Source organism: Armigeres subalbatus, chromosome 3 (genome assembly GCF_024139115.2).
Source record: "Armigeres subalbatus isolate Guangzhou_Male chromosome 3, GZ_Asu_2, whole genome shotgun sequence".
Lineage (NCBI taxonomy): Eukaryota > Metazoa > Arthropoda > Insecta > Diptera > Culicidae > Armigeres > Armigeres subalbatus.
Genome location: NC_085141.1, coordinates 399,659,257 through 399,678,788, shown reverse-complemented (window position 1 = coordinate 399,678,788; position 19,532 = coordinate 399,659,257). Strand labels below are relative to the sequence as shown.

Here is a 19,532-nt window from a genome sequence, read left to right as displayed (position 1 = left end):
ATATTAAAATATTTAGAAATAGGATATTACATATAAACAGATGCAACCAAGTGGTTCTAATGCATTTGTGTAGTATTACACAAGTTAGATGGAATATCACATTCTAAAAATATGCAATTTTGAATCTAGCAACACTGTCTCAGTTTTCATTTCACTTAAGTCGGCCGGTCGTCGTCGTTCGGTACAGACTTCATCGGACGAAGATTAGCCCGATTTTTTGGATGTTTTTCCGCGATTTCCGCGAAAATGCAAAGTAATTTATAAAGTGACCATCCACCACGACATCATCCACATCCACGGAACATCGCCAGCAAAGGTAAGTTCAATAAAATATGTAAAATTGATTAAAATTAAATACTTTCAATGACGCTATACGGCAGAAATTTTCTAACCTGTTTTTTTTTTGTCTAAGGTTTTCATATATCGATGCACCTACTGTCGAAGAAGCAGCGGAAGACTCACGGTGGACCCTAGGCAAAACAATGTCGGATCCGTGCGTTTCGCACGAAGCAAATGGAGAATATGTACGGCAAAACTTCCACGACCGGTTGACAGACTTCCCAAGCTGGATGATTTGCATGCTAGCTGATGAATAGCAGAACGATACTGGTTGGTATTTCAGCGGAATACCCAAATTTGCTTCGTCGGAACATAAAATGAACTTAACGTGAGTATTCGCTTATGGGTGGTACCAGAGTGCAATATTGTTTCTTGTTGTCCTAAAGCTTGTCAGTGGAACGGCAACTTAAACGACAAATTTTACAGAAAATATATGGGCTTACTGTCAAATCTTGCCGTTTCCGTCGCCGTTCCGCCGCATCAATTGCTTAGAAGAAGATTCTACATATTTACAATCTGCAGTCTGTAAAAAAAATATTACAAAAGTTGAATTGTGTTCTGAAAGGAAACCGTTGTACAGTCCGAAAGAAGTATCTTGTGAATTCCTTTGGGATACCAAATAAAATAGGGCTGCGAAAGGAATTCTTGAAATATTCCAAAAGAGATTCATAAATCAATTTTACAGGGACTTGGGGACTCTAATGGAATATAAATAAACCGACCTAGCGATTTTCCGAAGATTCTAAATAAAATCATTCGGCGAATCTATGTGGGCTTCACAGTGCTTTTGGGATTTCTTTGAGAATTCTCAATGGAATCTTTCGAGGATTCCCATTGACGTCGTTCGATGTCGAAATGTTTTTTTTAACCTTCCGGGACTCGCATGCTTCTGGATCACCCATGCAGTCCCGCCCCTCTTGTGAACGACAAGCGAGCTTTTTTCGAATGTGTTGTACTTTTTACAACGGTGCGAGTCCCGAAAGGTTAAATCCAAATGAAATCGTTTGGGGATTCATAACGGAGTGCTTTACGGATTCCCAATGGATTCCTTTGAAGATTCTCAGTGGAATGATTTGGGGATTCCCATTATAATCGTTTGAATATTTCAATTGGGGATTCATGTAGGAATCCATCTGCAAATCGTTTGAGTATTTATGTCGGAATGTTTGGGAATTCAACGGAATGTTTCAGCTTATCCAGATTGATTTTTAACGTAGTGCATTAGGGATTCCTTTGCGGATTCCCATTGAAGCAGATTTCAATTAAAATCCTTCAACACCCAAAAAAATCTGCACGTTGTTTCCACCTGAAAAAGCACGTAGATTTTTTTCCACCTGAAATTCACGTAACTTTTACCTGATTTTTTGATAGAATTCTCATTCTACGTGAAAATCAGGTAAGTTCTACCTGAGTTTTGGATAGAATTCACGGGACACGTAAGTTTCACCTGAATTTTCTGAAGCATTTGCAGCTACGTGTGCACGTAAAATGTACCTGAAAATTCAGGTGGAAACATCGTTTAGATTATTTGGAGTGAAGAAATCCCAATTGAATGAAATTTGGGGATTCATAACGGAGTGCTTTAGGGATTCCCAATGGATTCCTTTGAGGATTTTCAATGAAATCATCTGAGGATTGTCATACTCAGGTAACCTATACATTAGGGTGGTTCAAAAAGTCGATTTTGCTCCACAGTGCTCATTTGATTCTTTACCATGTTCTGAGTGTCCTCTGAAAATTTGAGCTCATTTGGATTAAAACTGATTTAGCACAAGCCGTTTCAAGTTTGCATGCAAATTAGTATGGGGAAATTATTTTTTTCATTATACTGTTAATGACGTTTCCCCATTAGGCGCAGGTTAAAAGAAAACCTATATAGCTAAAAGGGATACTCAACAGCTTTCACCCAACGAAAACCGCATGTTGATTGATCGTCCTAATAATTAGTAATCGATTTTAAGACAGGTTGCGAATCTTTAGTCATGATCGTTAAACTTCTTCGAGGGCATCACTGAAATGTGCAGTGCAACATAGTAGCCTGAATTTGTGTGTGCTATCTTTCGCGCCACGAGCAGCAATGTTGCCTGTTGAGGAGTTATGCAATTAACTCCAGAAAACCACGATATAGATTAAATTCGATTACTAATTATTGGAACGATTAATTGAGATGCGGTTTTCACTGAGTGAAAGCAGTTGAGTATTCCTTTTAGCTACGTAGGTTTTTTTTTAACATGCGCTTGATGGGGAAGCGTCATTAACAGTATAATGAAAAAAGAAATTTCCCCATACTAATTTGCATGCAAACTTGAAACGGCTTGTGCTAAATCAGTTTTAATCCAAATGAGCTCAAATTTTCAGAGGACACTCAGAACATGGTAAAGAATCAGATGAGCACCGTGGAGCAAAATCGATTTTTTGAACCACCCTACTATACATAGCACTATATTTTGCCTATTCGGCTACATAGGGCTGTTAGAGTCAATAGAGTCAATGTAAAACTTGTTAGCTCTGGAGATTGGAGATTTCAATTGGATTGGATTGGAGATTTCAATTGAAATCGTTTGGAGATTCACGTTGAAATCCTTAAGGAAATCCCAATGGAATCGTTTAGAAATTCAAAACGGAGTGCTTTAAGGATACCCAATGGATTTCTTTGAAGATTCTCGGCGGAATATTTTGAGGATTCCCATTGCAATCGTTTGGAGATTTCAATTGAAATCATTTGGGGATTCATAACGGAGTTCTTTAGGGATTCCCAATACATTCCTTCGAAGATTCTCAGTGGAATGTTTTAGGGATTCCCATTGTAATCGTTTAGAGATTTCAATTGAAATCGTTTGGGGATTCATGTCGGAATCATTCAGGAATTTCCAATGGAATCGTTTGGGGTTTCTCATTGAAATCGTTTGAGGATTTTTGTCGGTGTTCTTCTGGAAATCGTTTGCGTATTCATGTCGGAATGCTTCATGTAATCCCAATGGGATTCATGTCGGATTATTTTAGGAAATCAAAATTGAATCGTTTGGGAATTCATAACGGAGTGCTTTAGGGATTCTCAATGGATTCCTTCGAATATTCTCAATGGAATAATTTGGGGAATCGTTTGAGGATTTATGTCGCATTTTTTTTAGTAAATCCCAATGAAATCGTTTGTGGATTTCTAACGGAATGCTTTAGGGATTTCTAATGGTTTTCTTTGAGGATTCTCAATGGAATTATTAGGGGATTCCCATTGACGTCGTTTGGGGATTCATGTCGGAATCCTTCAGGAGATTCCATTGGTTTACTTTGAGGATTCATGTCGAAATGTTTCAGAAAATCCCGATGGAATCGTTTGGGGATAGATGTCGGAGTATTTCAGGAAAATCCAATGGAATCGTTCATAGTTCAAAACCAAGTGCTTTAAGGATTCTCAATGGATTTCTTTTATGATTCTCAACCAAATCATTTGGAGATTCCCATTGCAATCGTTTGGATACTTCAATTGAAATTATTTGGAGATTGTTGTCGGAATGATTCAGCATATCCCAATGGAATCGTTAGGGGATTCAAATCCGAGCAGGAGTAAATAAATCTATTATACTCCACCCTGTTATTGATACCTTACACTGGTATGAACTAGGTGTGCATAACTGTTTATGTGCTGAAACAAATAATATCTAAAAATAATATGCAAACTAATTCAAGCCTAACTCATTCACTTATTACAATACCGAACGCATAACAAATTATTATTCGTGTGGTATTCAAATATTTGAGCATAGTATTTGTTATTCATTTGCATTCATTTTTGTTATTTTTTGTTTTTACCTTATGCAAGCCAAGTTCCTACCAACTTCTGTTATAGAGGTCGTCGTACCTGCTCGGGTAATAAAGTGCTTTATGGATTGTCGATTAATTATTTTTATGATTCTCAGTGAAATTATGTGCGGATTCCCATTGAAATCATTTGGAAGTTTCAGTCATACCGGAGTGCTTCAAAGAGTCCCATCGGATTTCTTTAAGGATTTTCGATTAAATAATTTGCGGATTCTCATCAAATCGAAATCAGGGATTGAATCCAAAAGATAATGAATAAATCTTTCACTTATCAACCCTGTATACATCTACAATATGTATCATACCGTGAAAGATTTTTTCGCAAGCTGTCATGATAACGAACTGATTCGGGGCTGTTCCTGGAATGAATCTCTGCGAACTACAGGAATGTGTGGAGTCCCGGAAGGAATCCCAGGGTATTCTAAAAGGATTCTGCGAAATTTGGAAAGGATTTCCAGCGAAACATCGGAAGGATTTTCAGCAGAATTCCGAAGTCCCGGAGCGATTCCCAGTAGAATACCGAAAAAATCAGCAGATTCCCGGCAGGATTCTCAGCGAGGACACGGAATTATGCCCAGAATACTGAAAAAAAATCCCAACGGAAGCCCAGAAGGATTTCCAGCGGAATCCCAACGGAATCCACCCGCATAATTACAAACTGTACATGGATATTTTCCCGTGCGGTCGACAACAGTATCCTTTACTGTTGACAACTGTAAATGAACAATCTCATATAAAGTTTTAACAGTTTGTGGTACGGTTATTTGACAAATAACAATATGTTTAATGGGTTGTTAAGTTATGTCACCATAAAAAATCGTCTGTTTTCGCGTGCAAAATTTTCGCTCAACAGTATGATAAAATGTTGACATATAATGCAGGAAATAAAGAACATTTAAGAGACAGCATGTTATATGTTGACATTTAGTGATGATGTCGAGCAGTTATGGTTGAATCGATCGAAAAGTATTCGATAACCGCAACGTAAACTGTGAAGCTATATCTTACATCGTAATAATGATTCTGACCATATAACATGTTGTTTTTTATTATGCGGGCAGGAAATCTTCCCAGCGAAATTCCGGAAGGGTTTTCTGCGGAATTTCGAAAGAATTCTGTGCGAAAACGTGGATAGCATCTCAGCAGAATTCCAGAAGGGTTTCCTGGAGTCCAGGAAGAATTCCGGAAGGATTCCTTAATGATTTCCAGCGAAATCTCACTACAACTCCCAGCATAATTCCGGAATGATTCCCAGCGGAATTTCGGAAAAATTCTCTATGGAATCCCGGAATGATTCTCAGCGGAAAGATGGGACTGGGAACTTCTGGGTAAATTTCTGTGAGAGGTACTGGAGCAATTTTAAGGGGAACACCTGGAAAAAATCCAAAATAACTGCTGAAGCAAGTCCAGTGGGAACTCTTAAAGTAATTCCAAATGAAACTACTGGAGAAATTTTAAAAGCACCACCGAAGCAACTCCATTAGGAACTCCTAGAGCGATTTCAGCAATTTTAGAAGGAACTCCTGGAGTAATTCCGTTGAGAGCTCCTGGAGCAATTCCAAAGGGAGGAATGGAGGAATTCAAAAAGAACGGTTGAATCAATGCCCAAGAAGAACTTCTGGAGAGGGATCTCCTGGAGGAATTCCAAGAGATCAGCTGTTCCAGTGAGAACTCCTGGAGCAATTCCAAGGGAAGGAACAATTCCAAGTGGAACACCTGAAGGAATTCTAAACGAACTGATAAAGCAATTCTTGTAGAATCTCCTAGAGTGATTTTGATAGGAACTTCTGGAGGAACTCTACAAGAACTGCTGAAGTAGTTCCGATGGGAACCAATGGAGCAATTTCCAATGATAGCTTCTAGAGCAAATCCAAAGGAAAGTTCTGGAGGATTTCTAAAAGAACTGTTGAAGCAATCCCAAGAGGAACTCATGGAGCAATTGCAGTGGGAACTCCGGAGCAATTCCAAGGGGGAGTCCTGGAGAAATTTTAGAAGAATTGCTGAAGCAATGCCAGCAAACTCCTAGAGCGATTTCGATAGAAGAGGGAGGGAGCAATTCCAAAAGGAGCCTCTTGAATTAGTGAGAACTCCTGGACCAATTCCAAGGGGATCTCCTGGAGAAATTCTAAGAAAACTGCTGAAGAACTTTCAGTAGGAACTCCTAGAGCGATTTCGATAGGAACTCCTGGTGCAATTTCAGAAGGACTCCGTTAGTAATTCCAAAGGGATCTCCTAGGAATTCCATGATAGCTGCTGAAGTAATTCCAGCGAGAACACCTGTAGCAATTCACATGAGAGATCTGGAGGAATTCTAAGAAAACTGCTTAAGCTCCATTGGAAACTCCTGGATCAATTCCAATATGAACTTCTGGAGCAACTCCAGAGGGAACTGCTGGAGGAATTCTTGATGAACTGTTGAAGCAATTCCAAGAATAAATCCCAGAGGAATTCCAAGAGAACTACTTATGTAATTCCAGTGAGAGCTTCTGGAACAAATCCAGTGAGAGCTCCTGGAGCAAATCCAAGGGAACTCCTGGAGGAATTCCAAGGGAAACTACTGGAGAAATTCTAAAAGAACTGCTGAAGCAAATCCAGTGAAAACTCTTAGAGCGATTTCGATAGGAGCTCCTGGAGCTATTCTAGGAGGAACTCCTGGAGGTATTCTACAAGAACTGCTGAAGCAGTTCCAGTAGGAACTCATGGAGCAATTGCAGTGTGAACTCCTGGAACAATTCCAAGAGGAATCTCTTGAACCAGTGCGAACTCCTGGAGAAATTCCAAGGGGAGCTCCTGGAGGAATTCTGAGAAAACTGGGAACTCCTACACACAAAAAACAAACATTGTTCCACAGAATATTATGCACTTTACATTTGAAAAGTGCTCCGTATTTTCAGAAATGAAAATGAAATTGATCCATTTCAAAGTAATTTTCTTATTTTTAAAGTTTTTCTTTTCTGTTCCCATTGTAAAAATAAAAGTTCATCCATTCAACTAGAAAATTGTAGATCTGTCAAAATTTCTGAATTTCGAGGGAGAACAGGAAGAGCGAACATCGAGAACATCGTTTACTTCTGTTTACCTAGTTCCACTATGGACTATCAGATGGTAATAATTATAAAATTTATCGAGATGTACATATATTTATTTAGATTGTCATCTATGTTATTGGTTGAATTTGTCTATTTTTTATATGACTATTACTTTCGTACAACATTTAGGACAATAACATGTGTTAATTATAAAACTTTTTTTCCCATTGTGAATAAAATTATGTTTTGTCCATTAATTTTTAGAAAAACTCCCGCAGTATCTATCTCTCCGTGTGCATCGTCGTTTTTGCGTCCCAGGTTTTCGCCTCTATTCGTCGCGAAACTTCTTGACTGCGAACGGCGACAACAGCTCCAAGTCGCGGTAAACTTTTAATTATCTCCTCAATCATGAGTTCCGGAAAAGCCGAGGGAAAAGCGGTGCTAGGAGCAGTGAATAACCCACGGAATTGGAAAGGTAGGTCATAATATTATTGTGTAACAGCATGAAAATGTCAGACAAAAATACCTAACCCACTAACGCAATGGAACGAAACGGATATGGAAGCAGTAGGATTTGACTGAAAATGTATCTGTCCAATCTCGCCGTTTCCGTCGGAAGTTTTGTTGTATTGCGCAGTGTCCTTGACGTAATTTTACGGAATGCAAGATTTAATAGAATGCGAAAATTTCTTTATTTTTACAGTTTCTTCCTCAAATTGTTAAACCAAACGGCAAAACATCTTATGCAATGCACACCCAACAAGCGACTTTGCAGATTTTTTGGAGCCTACATGTTGATTTAAACTATGAAATAAAATAAACAAAATCTATTATTATTATGTAGTAAAAATACGAAAGAAAATGTGAATGGGTAAGGGGTGGGTGGGAGTCTCCTTTTTTGGCGGATGAAACTGTCTTTCTTTTATAAATCTATTCCACTCTTTTATTGACGATTTGATAATTTCTTTTTGACAGTTCTTCAATTTTGTTTTAAAAGTTCAAACTTTTAATTTTAGAATGAAATGCAACTTTCGAAACATAGCGGTTGCAAAAGTCAACGTACTTTTATTCTGAACATTTGCAACTCTCTACGAAAAAGAACCAACGCAACTTTTTATTATTACCAATGGTTTTTTTAATTTCAATAATGAATTTTCTTTCTGTGTAGATCAATTACAGTGGGAACTGCTGAAGGAATTCTTGAAGAACTGTTGAAGCCAATTCAAGAGGAACTCCTTCAGGAATTCCAAGAGAACTACTTATGTAGTGAGAGCTCCTGAAGCAACTCCAAAAGGGAACTCCTGTAGGAATTCAAAAAAATCCTGAAGCAATTCCAAATTCCAAGAGCGATTTCGATAGGAACTCCTGGAGGAATTCCAGTGAGAGCTCCTAGATCAATTCCAACGGGAGCTCCTGCAGTAATTTCAGTGAGAACTTCTGGAGCAATCCTAAATGGAACTCCTGGAGCAATTCCAAGGGACACTCCTGGAGGAATTCTAAAAGAATTGCTGAAGCCATTCCAGTGGGAAATTTTGAAGCAATAGCAATGAAAAATTCTGGAGTTATTCCAAGAGGAACTTCAAGAGGATTTCAAAAAGAACTCTCGCTTAACTTTTCAAACGGACCTAAGTAACATTTTTTTCATGATTTAATTTGAATACTGCAATCAATAGCTTTCATGCTGTTCTGTTGATTGCGCTATTCAAATTAATTCATGAATAAAATGTTACTTAGGTCCTTTTGAAAAGTTAAGCGAGAACTGTTGAAGCAACTCCAGTGGGGACTCCTGAAGCAAATGAAGTGGGAACTCCTGGAGCAATCGCAAAGGGGAACTCTTGGAGAAATTCTAAACAAACTGCTGAAGCAATTCCAATGGAAACTCCCTGAGCGATTTCGATAGGAGCTCCTGTAGATATGCTAGGAGGAATTCTATAAGAACTGCTGAAACAGTTCCAGTGGGAACTCCTGAAGCAAATGAAGTGGGAACTCCTGGAGCAATCGCAAAGGGGAACTCTTGGAGAAATTGTAAACAAACTCCTTGAGCGATTTCGAAGGAGCTCCTGTAGCTACCCAAGCAACCAAAAGTTCACATTTTACTTAAATTTGTTCCTAACCGATAAGTTCACTCTTGGTTCACTTCGAGTTCCAAACACCTTAACAGAACTTCAAAGTTCACTTTTGCGCTCCAGCCATACAAAAAATTACTTAAAATGCAAGCTGAATAAGCCAATACATCCCATCTTATCCGTACTTTTGGTTGCTTGGGTATGCTAGGAGGAACATCTGGAGGAATTCTATAAGAACTGCTGAAACAGTTCCAGTAGGAGCTCATGGAGCAATTCCACTCATGGAGCAATTCCACTCATGGAGCAATTCCAAGATGAACCTCTTGAACCAGTGGGAACTCCTGGATCAATTCTTAGGGGATCTCCTGGAGGAATTCTAAGAAAACCCCTGAAGCAATTCCAGGAGGAACTCCAGGAGCAAATTCCTCCGAATTCCTCCGGAAGTTCCTTCGGGAATTCATCCGGAAGTTCCTTCGAGAATTCCTCCGGAAGTTCCTTCCTCCTTCCGGAGGAATTCCCGGAGGAACTTCCGGAGGAATTCCCGGAGGAACTTCCGGAGGAATTCCCGGAGGAACTTCCGGAGGAATTCCCGGAGGAACTTCCGGAGGAATTTCTGGAGGAACTTCCGAAGGAATTTCTGGAGGAACTTCCGAAGGAATTTCTGGAGGAACTTCCGAAGGAATTCCTGGAGGAACTTATGATGGAATTCCTGGAGGAACTTATGATGGAATTCCTGGAGAAACTTCCGAAGGAATTCCTGGAAGAACTTCCGAGAAATTCTCGGAGGAACTTCCGGAGGAATGAACTTCCGGAGGAACTTCCGGAGGAATTCCCGGAGGAACTTCCGGAGGAATTCCCGGAGGAACTTCCGGAGGAATTCCCGGAGGAACTTCCGGAGGAATTCCCGGAGGAACTTCCGGAGGAACTCCCGGAGGAACTTCCGGAGGAATTCCCGGAGGAACTTCCGGAGGAATTCCCGGAGGAACTTCCGGAGGAATTCCCGGAGGAATTCCCGGAGGAACTTCCGGAGGAATTCCCGGAGGAACTTCCGGAGGAACTTCCGGAGGAACTTCCGGAGGAATTCCCGGAGGAACTTCCGGAGGAATTCCCGGAGGAACTTCCGGAGGAATTCCCGGAGGAACTTCCGGAGGAATTCCCGGAGGAACTTCCGGAGGAATTCCCGGAGGAACTTCCGGAGGAATTCCCGGAGGAACTTCCGGAGGAATTCCCGGAGGAACTTCCGGAGGGATTCCCGGAGGAATTCCCGGAGGAACTTCCGGAGGAATTCCCGGAGGAACTTCCGGAGGAATTCCCGGAGGAACTTCCGGAGGAATTCTCGGAGGAATTCCCGGAGAAACTTCCGGAGGAACTTCCGAAGGAATTCCCGGAGGAATTCCGGAGAAACTTCGGAGGAAGTTCCGAAGGAATTCCTGGAGAAACTTCCGAAGGAATTCCTGGAGGAACTTCCGAAGGAATTCCTGGAGGAACTTCCGAAGGAATCCCTGGAAGAGCTTCAGAAGGAATTCCTGGAAGAACTTCTGAAGGAATTCCTGGAAGAACTTTCGAAGGAATCCCTGGAGGAACTTCCGAAGGAATCCCTGGAGGAACTTCCGAAAGAATGCCTGGAGGATTTTCCGAAGTTATTCCTGGAAGAACTACCAAAGGAATTTCTGGAAGAACTTCCGAAGGAATTTCTGGAGGAACTTCCGAAGGAATTCCTGGAGGAACTTTCGAAGGAATTCCTGGAGGATCTTCCGAAGGAATTCCTGGAGGAACTTCCGAAGGAATTACTGGAGGAACTTCCGAAAGAATTCCTGGAGGAACTTCCGAAGGAATTCCTGAAGGAACTTCCGAAGGAATTCCTGAAGGAACTTCCGAAGGAATTCCTGGATGAACTTCCGAAGGAATTCCTGGAAGAACTTCCGAATGAATTCCTGGAGGAACTTCCGGAGGAATTCCTGGAAGAACATTCCGAAGGAATTCCTGGAGGACTTTCTTAGGAATTCCTGGAAGAACTTCCGAATGAATTGCTGGAGGAACTTCTTTGGGAATTCCTGGAGGAACTTCCTTAGGAATTCCAGGAGAAACTTTCGAAGGAACTCCTGGAGGAACTTCCGAAAGAATTTGTCTTATTTGTCCTATTTGTCTTATTTGTCTTATTTGCTTTATTTGTTTTATTGGTCTTATTTGTTTAATTTGGCTTATTTGTTTGATTTGTCTTTTTTGTCTTATTTATTTTCAATTGTTTATCTCATCTCATTCCTATATTTGATATCTTCGTGTTCACATATAGGAATACGCTTTTTTCTAGTGTCACGCTAGATACAAAGTAGACGGACTTTCTATCGCTCTCATCGCTCCTTTCCTGTCGTGCGCCACAAGAAAATATGCTGTTGGCTGCTCTCCCGAAATGGTAACTTTTGTATGGAATTTAAAAAACTTGGTTGAAGTAAAAAGAGCTTCCTGCAAAATTTATTGCGGTGACATATACATTTTATTACATCAAAATGATCGTTGGAAAAATTCAAAACTTTTGTCAGTTGGGTTTTGCGAAATTCGGTACCTTTGTGCCTCAAATCATCGGCGAGGGGTACTGATAAGCGATAATTTCAGTTGTGCAATTGTTCAGTATTTAGAGCTTAATTCAAATTTGGGAAATAGTAGAACTCCTGGAGCAATTCCAGTGGACACTCCTAGAGCGATTTCGGCAGGAACTCCTGGAGCAATTCTACAAGAACTGCTGAAGCAATTTCAAGAGAACTGCGGAAGCAATTTCAAGAGGAGCTCCTGGATCAATTTCAGTGGGAACTCATGTAGCTTTTCCAAGAGGAACTCCTGGAGAAATTCTAAAAGAACTTCTGAACAAGCTTCTGAAGCAATTCCAGTGTAAATTCCAGTGGGAGCTACTGGATCAAAACCTGTGAGTGCTCCTGGAGTAACTCCAAAGGGGAACTCCTGGAGGAATTCAGAAAAGTTCCTGAAGCAATTCCAGTGGACACTCCTAGAGCGATTTCAGTAGAAACTCCTGGAGGAATTCCAGTGAGAGCTCCTAGATCAATTCCAATGGGAGCTCATGCAGTAATTTCAGTGAGAACTTCTGGAGCAATCCTAAATGGAACTCCTGGAGCAATTCCAATAAACACCACTGAAGGACTTCTAAAAGAACTGCTGAAGCGATTCCATTGAGAATTTTTGAAGCAATTGCAGTGAGAGGTCCTGGAGCAATTTCAAGAGGAACTCAAAGATGAATTCAAAAAGAACTGTTGAAGCAACTCCAGTGGGAACTTCTGGAGCAATTGCAGTGGAAACTCCTAAGACAATTCCGAAGCGGAACTCTTGGAGAAATTCTAAAAGAACTGCTGAAGCAATTCCAGTGGAAACTACTAGAGCGATTTCGATAGGAGCTTCTGGAGCTATTCTAGGAGGAACATCTGGAGGAATTCTACAAGAACTGCTGAACCAGTTCCAGTAGAAACTCAAGGAGCAATTCCACTGTGAGGACCAGTGGGAATTGCAGTATGAACATTGGGGAAATTCTAGGAAGAACCTCTTGAACCAGTGGGAACTCCTGGATCAATTCTAAGGAGATCTCCTGGAGGAATTCTAATAAAATTGCTGAAGTAATTCCAGGAGAAACTCCTGGAGCAATCCAGTGGGAACTCCTGGATGAATTCCGGTGAGAACTCCTGAAGCATTTCCAAGGGCCTCACCTGAAAAATTTCGATAGGAACTCCTGGAGCAATTCTACAAAAACTGCTAAAGCACCAGTGGGAACCCCTGGAACCATTCCAGTGAGAGCCCCTGGAGCAATTCCAATAGAAACTTCTGGAGAACTTATAGTGGGAGATGCTAGAGGAATTCTTGAAGAACTGTTCAAGCAATTCCAAGATAATCTCCTGGATGAGAATGAAGAGAAAAACATTAGCGGAACTTCAGGATCGATTCCAAAGAGATTCCAAGTGAACTGCGGAAGCAATTCCAATGGGAGCTCCTCGAGCAATTCCAAGAGGAACTCCTGGAGCAATTCCAGTGGAAGCTTCTAGAGCTATTTGTAGAAACAACTCCTGGAGGAATTCTACAAGAACTGCTGAAGCAATTCCAGTGGGAACTCCTGGAGCAATTCCAATATGAGCTTCTGGAGCAAACATTGGAGCTGGGTTAAGCACTTGTATGACCAAAAATAGTCTTCTTCGGCTTAAAAACTAGATTGTTTGTCGGGAGCTGCTGAAGGAATTCTTGAAGAACTGTTAAAGCAATTCCAAGAGAATCTCCTGGAGCAATTTCAAGAGAACTACTTAAGCAATTTAAATGGGAACTCCTGGAGCAATTCCAACGGGATCTTCCGGAGAAATTTCAAGAGAACTGCGGAAGCAATTCCAGTGGGAGCTCCTGTAGCTTTTGCAAAAGGAACTTCTGGAGGAATTCTTAAGGAACTGCTGAAGCAATTCCAGTGTAAACTCCTGGAGTAATCTAGTGAGAATTCCTGGATCAATTCTAGTGGGAAATACTGGAGCTATTCCAAGGGAACCTTCGGTAGGATTTCTAAGAGAACTGCTGAAGTAATTCCAAGAGAAACTCCTGGAGCAATTCCATTGAAAATTCCTAGGCCGATTTCGATAGGAACTCCTGGATCAATGCCAGAAGCAACTCCTGGAGGAATTCTACAAGAACTGCTGGAGCAATTCCAGTGGGAACTGGAGAAATTGCAGTGGGACTCTTAAAGAAATTCTTGAGAAATTTCTGGAGCATTTTCAGAAGGAACGCTTATTGGAGAATAAAAACTATCCTTATCGAGTAAGAATAGTCTTTATCGAGTGGAAGTTTGTAGCCTCAATCGGCAATGAAATAAATATCATCGATCCGCACCTGTTTTTATTATTAATTTTTTTTTGCGTTTTTCAGCATCTAAATTCTTTCAAGACCATCGTTGCGCCGCTCGGATATAACTCGTCTGGACCTGGCCTGCGAGTTTCAAGTAGCTGCTCACCTATCGCCATGTTATTTCTTACAAAAATAGATCCAGAACATCCGCAAATTCAATAGTAATTAATAAAGTTATGATCAAAAAAATCTCAAAATACTAATTTAATCATCAAAACAATCGCACCTCCTCGAAAATAACTGTATTTCAACATATTTTACCATGCTTATCGGACTGTATTACATCCCTTTCTTTTACATCGCTATGGTTACGTCGTCTTTTTGATTACATCGGTAAAAATTACATCGCTCCTACTTATTACACAGCAAGCTCTTGAGTACACTCAAAAATAATCTAATGTTAAATGTACGTGAATGTGCACTTAAAATGGAAAACTATATGAATTCGTCCAGTGTACATGTGTCAGATGTTGATTATAGAACACCATATGCCCTCTATTTGATGTTCCAATGCAACCTACCTAAACGTCAATTTCAAACTACGTGAAATTGCACGTATCACGAAAGTTAAAAAAAATACGTGATTATCATGTGTGAAAAATAACAGTAACAAAACCAATATGGCTGAACAGATTCTCGGCGACTTGGACCTTCCTGGTGATCTGTGGGAGATTTTTCAGGGTAAGAATAAATAATTCAACCTATTATTGAAAATTATTTAATTGATTGTTATTGTTATAGTTTGTGATATAGGAATTTTCGAGTTGTTGTCCATCTCCATTCAAGAACTCGAACAGTTCTTGGAACCGACAGGTGTAAGTTGGTGTTATGATCAACTATATGCAATAATCGACTCTTGGAGGAAACGTAACGTATGTTTTAATCATTATTCAACGGTTGTCCAAATCATCAAAGAACTTTTTTTTACAGAAAGCACAAATTTTGCGTTTACTCAAAAAGGAGGCAGCACCCGGCTGCGTTAAAGTGGAAATTCCAGTGGGAGTGCCGCCAGAGGTACTGGCTGCACAGGCGGAGGTACCACTCCAGAATTTCAAATCAGAATCATGCGCTGCCAACTTTCACCCCAAACGGCTGCCTAATACGAAGGGAGGTGAACTCCGAAAAGCGAGTGTAGTACCAGGAGAATCTTCTTCAGTAGAAGTCGAGGAAGAAGCAGCCACTGAAGGCCAATGTTTTTCGAATGAAGTAGTGTCAAATACAACTCATGTGAGGAATGGTGTAGCAGATGCGACAGAATCGGTTCAGTTGCCAGCCAACCCTGTTTCACACCTGTCTACAGTTAACGAATCGAACCGGCAATTGCTGTCAGATTTGTCCAATCCGCATCAACCTCAGGCACGCCAGGTTACTCCGCACCAGTCATTATCAGACCAGCCCAATACACATCAGCCACTATCTCCGGCGACCAGTCTGTGCCACGCACAGCCAGATCATGCCAACCCGTTGCCACCACAGCCATGCACATCCATTGCACACCAGGCTCAATCAGGTCAGCCGTTGATTCCATCATTCACTACAATCTGGCTGCAAAGTTTGCTTCAGTCAACTGAGAAAGGTAAGGACATCATCCAGAGAGCGGCACAAGGAGAGCTGTCAGAATCAAAACAGCGGCAATTGGCTGGAATTGTGGCGAAACACCATCTATCTCTGAATAAAACGCTACATTCAGATGACTTGGAGCGATACACCTTGGCAATCACTACATTGTTCAAATCAGAGAAAAAGGTATCTTTATTCAAAATATGTAACTACAACGGACCAAAAAAAAAAATTTTTTCAGGAAAGCTACTTCGTTCCCAGAGGTGGAGATCGACGAAACCCAGGCGGAAAAATTGCCAATAAGGTCGGCAATTTGAAGCAGAAAAGGCGGAAGGAGAACGCAAAAGAAGAAGAACACGTCAAAAAATACAAACCTATTTCGGAGGAACCCAAGGGTACAATAACAGATGAAGGAACTCGGTGGCTGCTTTTGAATATTCAACCGTGGTCCACAGTGCTGGACAAATGGCCACAATCTTTCTGCTATAGGCAACCGCTTTTGCAAAAACGAACCCAAGTGTCCAAGCTTCTCGATCAATTTCCGCACTATAAAGAAGAATTTGGATATCAGTTGGTGAGTAGATTTTAAATATTGTGCTTCCAGTTGAATATTGAATTGAGTTCTCGTGTCAATTGACAACCCAAGTAACCATGAAGCTATATATGCTTGTAAAAAACACAGCCCTAAAAGTTGACTTAAAGTGGAAAAGGGCAATTATAAGATCGAATTAATGGCTCATTACTTTGACATGTTGAAAAAAAGCATCAGTAATGCATCGCGGCATTTGTAATGCTGATTTAGAGTATCGTTGTCTGACAGTTGATGAATAAATGCAACTTCGCATCGTTAAAACTGATCTAATGCAATTAGCATTTAGCATGCCGATTTGTGATTGATATATGTGCAATATTGTAATGCTTGGTGTTACTTGGGAATTCTCTTATTTTATGATGTCGCAACTGCATCGCGACTAGTGCGCATCTATGCCACCGCCGCGCGCCATTATGCGCACTAGTCGGGACGCAGTTGCGACATCAGGACATAAGAAAGAACTCAATTGTCTCGAGAGCTCACTTCGGTTTTCAAATGGACGCACTATAATTAACTTGATTACTTCTCCTTTTTTCATTTTCATTCATTGCTACCTACGCTACTAGTTAAATATCTATATAGATTCTACTAATATATTTTTGTTGTTGCTGAATTTTTCCTGCATAGATTGATTTGGATTTCGAGGCGCTGTTTCAGGACGCACCGAAAGGATTAGAAAAACTGAGAACGGTATGCGATGATGCAAAAGCTTACATTGGGAAACGTGCCTTGGATCCCTCTGCTGCTACCCTATTGAAACACTTCGACGGCACAAATGAAGGTAGTTATTTTACTATAACAAGTGGTTTATAACATCAAGCCTGGGATTTCTACTACTACTTTCTACTTTCTTACCCGAAACATCTTGCGATTCGTGCTCAAATTATTACACACCTGGTGCGCTTCTACACTTAAAAACAGTTGGACAATTTATTCACAATCTCCCAATTTCTTAAAGAGATCCGGTTGAACGTGCTTTATTGAACTATTTGTTTTTTCTTTGGAATTGTTTGTTTAGGAATATAGCTCTATCTGCGGCTCTATTATGCTCAATCGATCAGCTGATATGCGCCACATTAGTGACCCTCTCAGAGTGACTCCACCGACTCTGCCCATCGCCGTGTCATGGAGTTTGTTAATAAGGTGGCGCAGATCAACGTTGACTTGTCTCTTTTAGTTGCACGTGACATCACTATTTGCGTTGCAGATCAGCAGTATATAGAATAATAACCAGTTACAATTGTGGGCGCAGCGGCGCGTCTTGACTAACCCATGGGTTCATTCATAAATTACATAAGATATGGAAATGATATTAAATCAAGACAAAATTTTCAAAACGACTTACCCGCTTTTGTAAACAAATATTCAAACGTCGATTTCACGAATCCGATAGCACTTCAATACAAACCAACGCCTACCTATTGGTAGTGTTTGTTTGCGTGGGAGTGCTATCAGATTCGTCAAATCGACGTTCGAATCTTTGTTTACAAAAGCAGATAAGTCGTTTTGAAAATTTTGTCTTTGTCGCTCTGACAGATACTCTCCCATGCACCCTCTAAAGCGTTAAGTAATTTGTGAATGGTCCCTAATCGCACCGGCTTCTGAGAAAATGGACGCATAATTTCAATAAAACGTCTAATGGAAATTGTGGAACCCTTCCATACAAAAACGTTACGAGGGGGTGGGTTAGAGCTGAATATGGTCAATTTTAGCGTATGTAATTTGTGAATGAACCCTTATGTAATCACATGGTAATCACCAATATTTTTGTTTTCGTTTTTCATTATCCACTAATGCGCTTGCAATTGGTCTTCTTCTCACCTTATAGTATCTTATAGTATGTATACATCGTGCAGTGTAATATTAAACAATCGATGGACTTAGGTGGTTGCAGCGATTTCGATGTAATATTCAACAACTTTTTTTGCTGTGTACATCAATCAGATTTTAATTACAATTTGTCTAGAATTTATTATAAGCATTTTAAAATGATCTTCCTATGCTGTGCTGTAGGATCTGTCAAAGTTAACACCATCGTGTGTCTTCTTCTTATTTTTACTTGGATTCGTCTATCACGTCACTTTTGAACTGTCATTTTCTTGACGATTACCTTGATTCTGTATACCTTGACTGCCAGCAAAAAATGCCAACCCTGCGGGTGCGTAACGCACAGCTGTCATAAATTTTATTTCATCAAAAAAAACTTGTTCATTTAAAATCGTGCGACTTTTATGCAAAATTCCATAAGTTTTTCTACGAAGATAAGTGATTTTTTTATTCCTTCTGAGGTGCGCGAACGTGAGTTTTAGGATGTCCAAAGCAGTTAACAAAAAGTTCAAATGGCAGCTAGATTTTACGACCAGGTAAGAAAGGCTAATTTTGCTCAAAGCTCAACACTAATAAACGTATCTGCCGTAGATCTCGGAGCAGCGGAGACATCGCATCGCCACCGGGATTCAACCCTTCGGCAGGACAGACCCACAGTGAAGTGGCTCGCGACAATGATCAAAGTCACCTGATCTTGAAAAAGTCCTGGGACATAGCGCTGGGACCGATCAAGCAGTTCCCCATGAACCTTCTGATAATGTACATGTCCGGAAATTCGATCAGTATTTTCCCGATAATGATGGTGGTGATGATGTTTATCCGTCCAATCAAGGCGGTCCTCTCGACTGGTGCAACGTTCAAGGTGATTGAAGGGATTCAAGCCACCGGGCAGAAGTTTGTGTATTTTTTGGGAAATCTGGTGAACATTGGACTGGCTTTGTATAAGTGCCACAGCATGGGACTGCTGCCGACGCATGCCTCGGATTGGTTGGCTTTCGCTGATCCACAAGCCCGTCTTGAGTACTCCGGAGGCGGTATGTCATTGCTGTAAGATAGGAGACTATCTAAGCAGCAAAATTATATATTATTTCTGAAAATTCTGATAAAGCAAGATTTTGATAGAAACAACGGTTAGTTAAATATTAGGTGGAAGTTTTTAAATCGAAAGAACATTCCTTAGTTACTGAATTTATTTCTTTATATGCTTTAGTCCTTAGAGATTTTGATTCATGGAATGGGCCATCCAGTTAATTAGAATAAGGATACGGGTAACTATTTATTACGAGGATTGAATCAAAGGCAATTCAGGTTCGCCTTGGAACTCAATTATATGAGTAACGTGATTGAATGAGCTGAAGCTGCTTTTCTATTTGGATGTTTTGTGAGGTACCTTTGTACATGTGATACATAAAAAAGGCA

General features: G+C 40.5%; 2 protein-coding genes and 1 long non-coding RNA gene across 3 annotated transcripts; all 3 read left to right on the top strand.

Annotated features, from left to right (window-relative positions):
- The first annotated feature begins 131 nt into the window (after window positions 1–131).
- Window positions 132–14,278, top strand: LOC134224039 (uncharacterized). The gene is made up of 3 exons (XR_009982817.1): window positions 132–316; window positions 413–667; window positions 14,156–14,278. It is a non-coding gene; the product is annotated as an uncharacterized LOC134224039 (long non-coding RNA).
- A 290-nt stretch (window positions 14,279–14,568) lies between these two features.
- Window positions 14,569–17,187, top strand: LOC134224038 (uncharacterized). Its single transcript, XM_062703278.1, has 5 exons — window positions 14,569–14,815; window positions 14,876–15,006; window positions 15,065–15,880; window positions 15,936–16,268; window positions 16,914–17,187. Exons 1-5 carry the CDS (start codon window positions 14,755–14,757, stop codon window positions 17,097–17,099), a joined length of 1,527 nt encoding a protein of 508 aa, XP_062559262.1. The 5' UTR covers window positions 14,569–14,754; the 3' UTR covers window positions 17,100–17,187.
- A 1,279-nt stretch (window positions 17,188–18,466) lies between these two features.
- LOC134224037 (ER membrane protein complex subunit 4) lies at window positions 18,467–19,258 on the top strand. Its single transcript, XM_062703277.1, has 2 exons — window positions 18,467–18,649; window positions 18,705–19,258. Exons 1-2 carry the CDS (start codon window positions 18,597–18,599, stop codon window positions 19,162–19,164), a joined length of 513 nt encoding a protein of 170 aa, XP_062559261.1. The 5' UTR covers window positions 18,467–18,596; the 3' UTR covers window positions 19,165–19,258.
- The last annotated feature ends 274 nt before the right edge of the window (window positions 19,259–19,532 follow it).

Coding starts and splice junctions, on each gene's coding strand:
- LOC134224038 (XM_062703278.1), top strand. CDS start 14,755: ATGGCTGAACAGATTCTCGGCGACTTGGACCTTCCTGGTGATCTGTGG. Junction 15,881..15,935: donor TGTTCAAATCAGAGAAAAAG/GTATCTTTATTC, acceptor AAATTTTTTCAG/GAAAGCTACTTCGTTCCCAG. Junction 16,269..16,913: donor AAGAATTTGGATATCAGTTG/GTGAGTAGATTT, acceptor TTTCCTGCATAG/ATTGATTTGGATTTCGAGGC.
- LOC134224037 (XM_062703277.1), top strand. CDS start 18,597: ATGTCCAAAGCAGTTAACAAAAAGTTCAAATGGCAGCTAGATTTTACG. Junction 18,650..18,704: donor CAGCTAGATTTTACGACCAG/GTAAGAAAGGCT, acceptor TATCTGCCGTAG/ATCTCGGAGCAGCGGAGACA.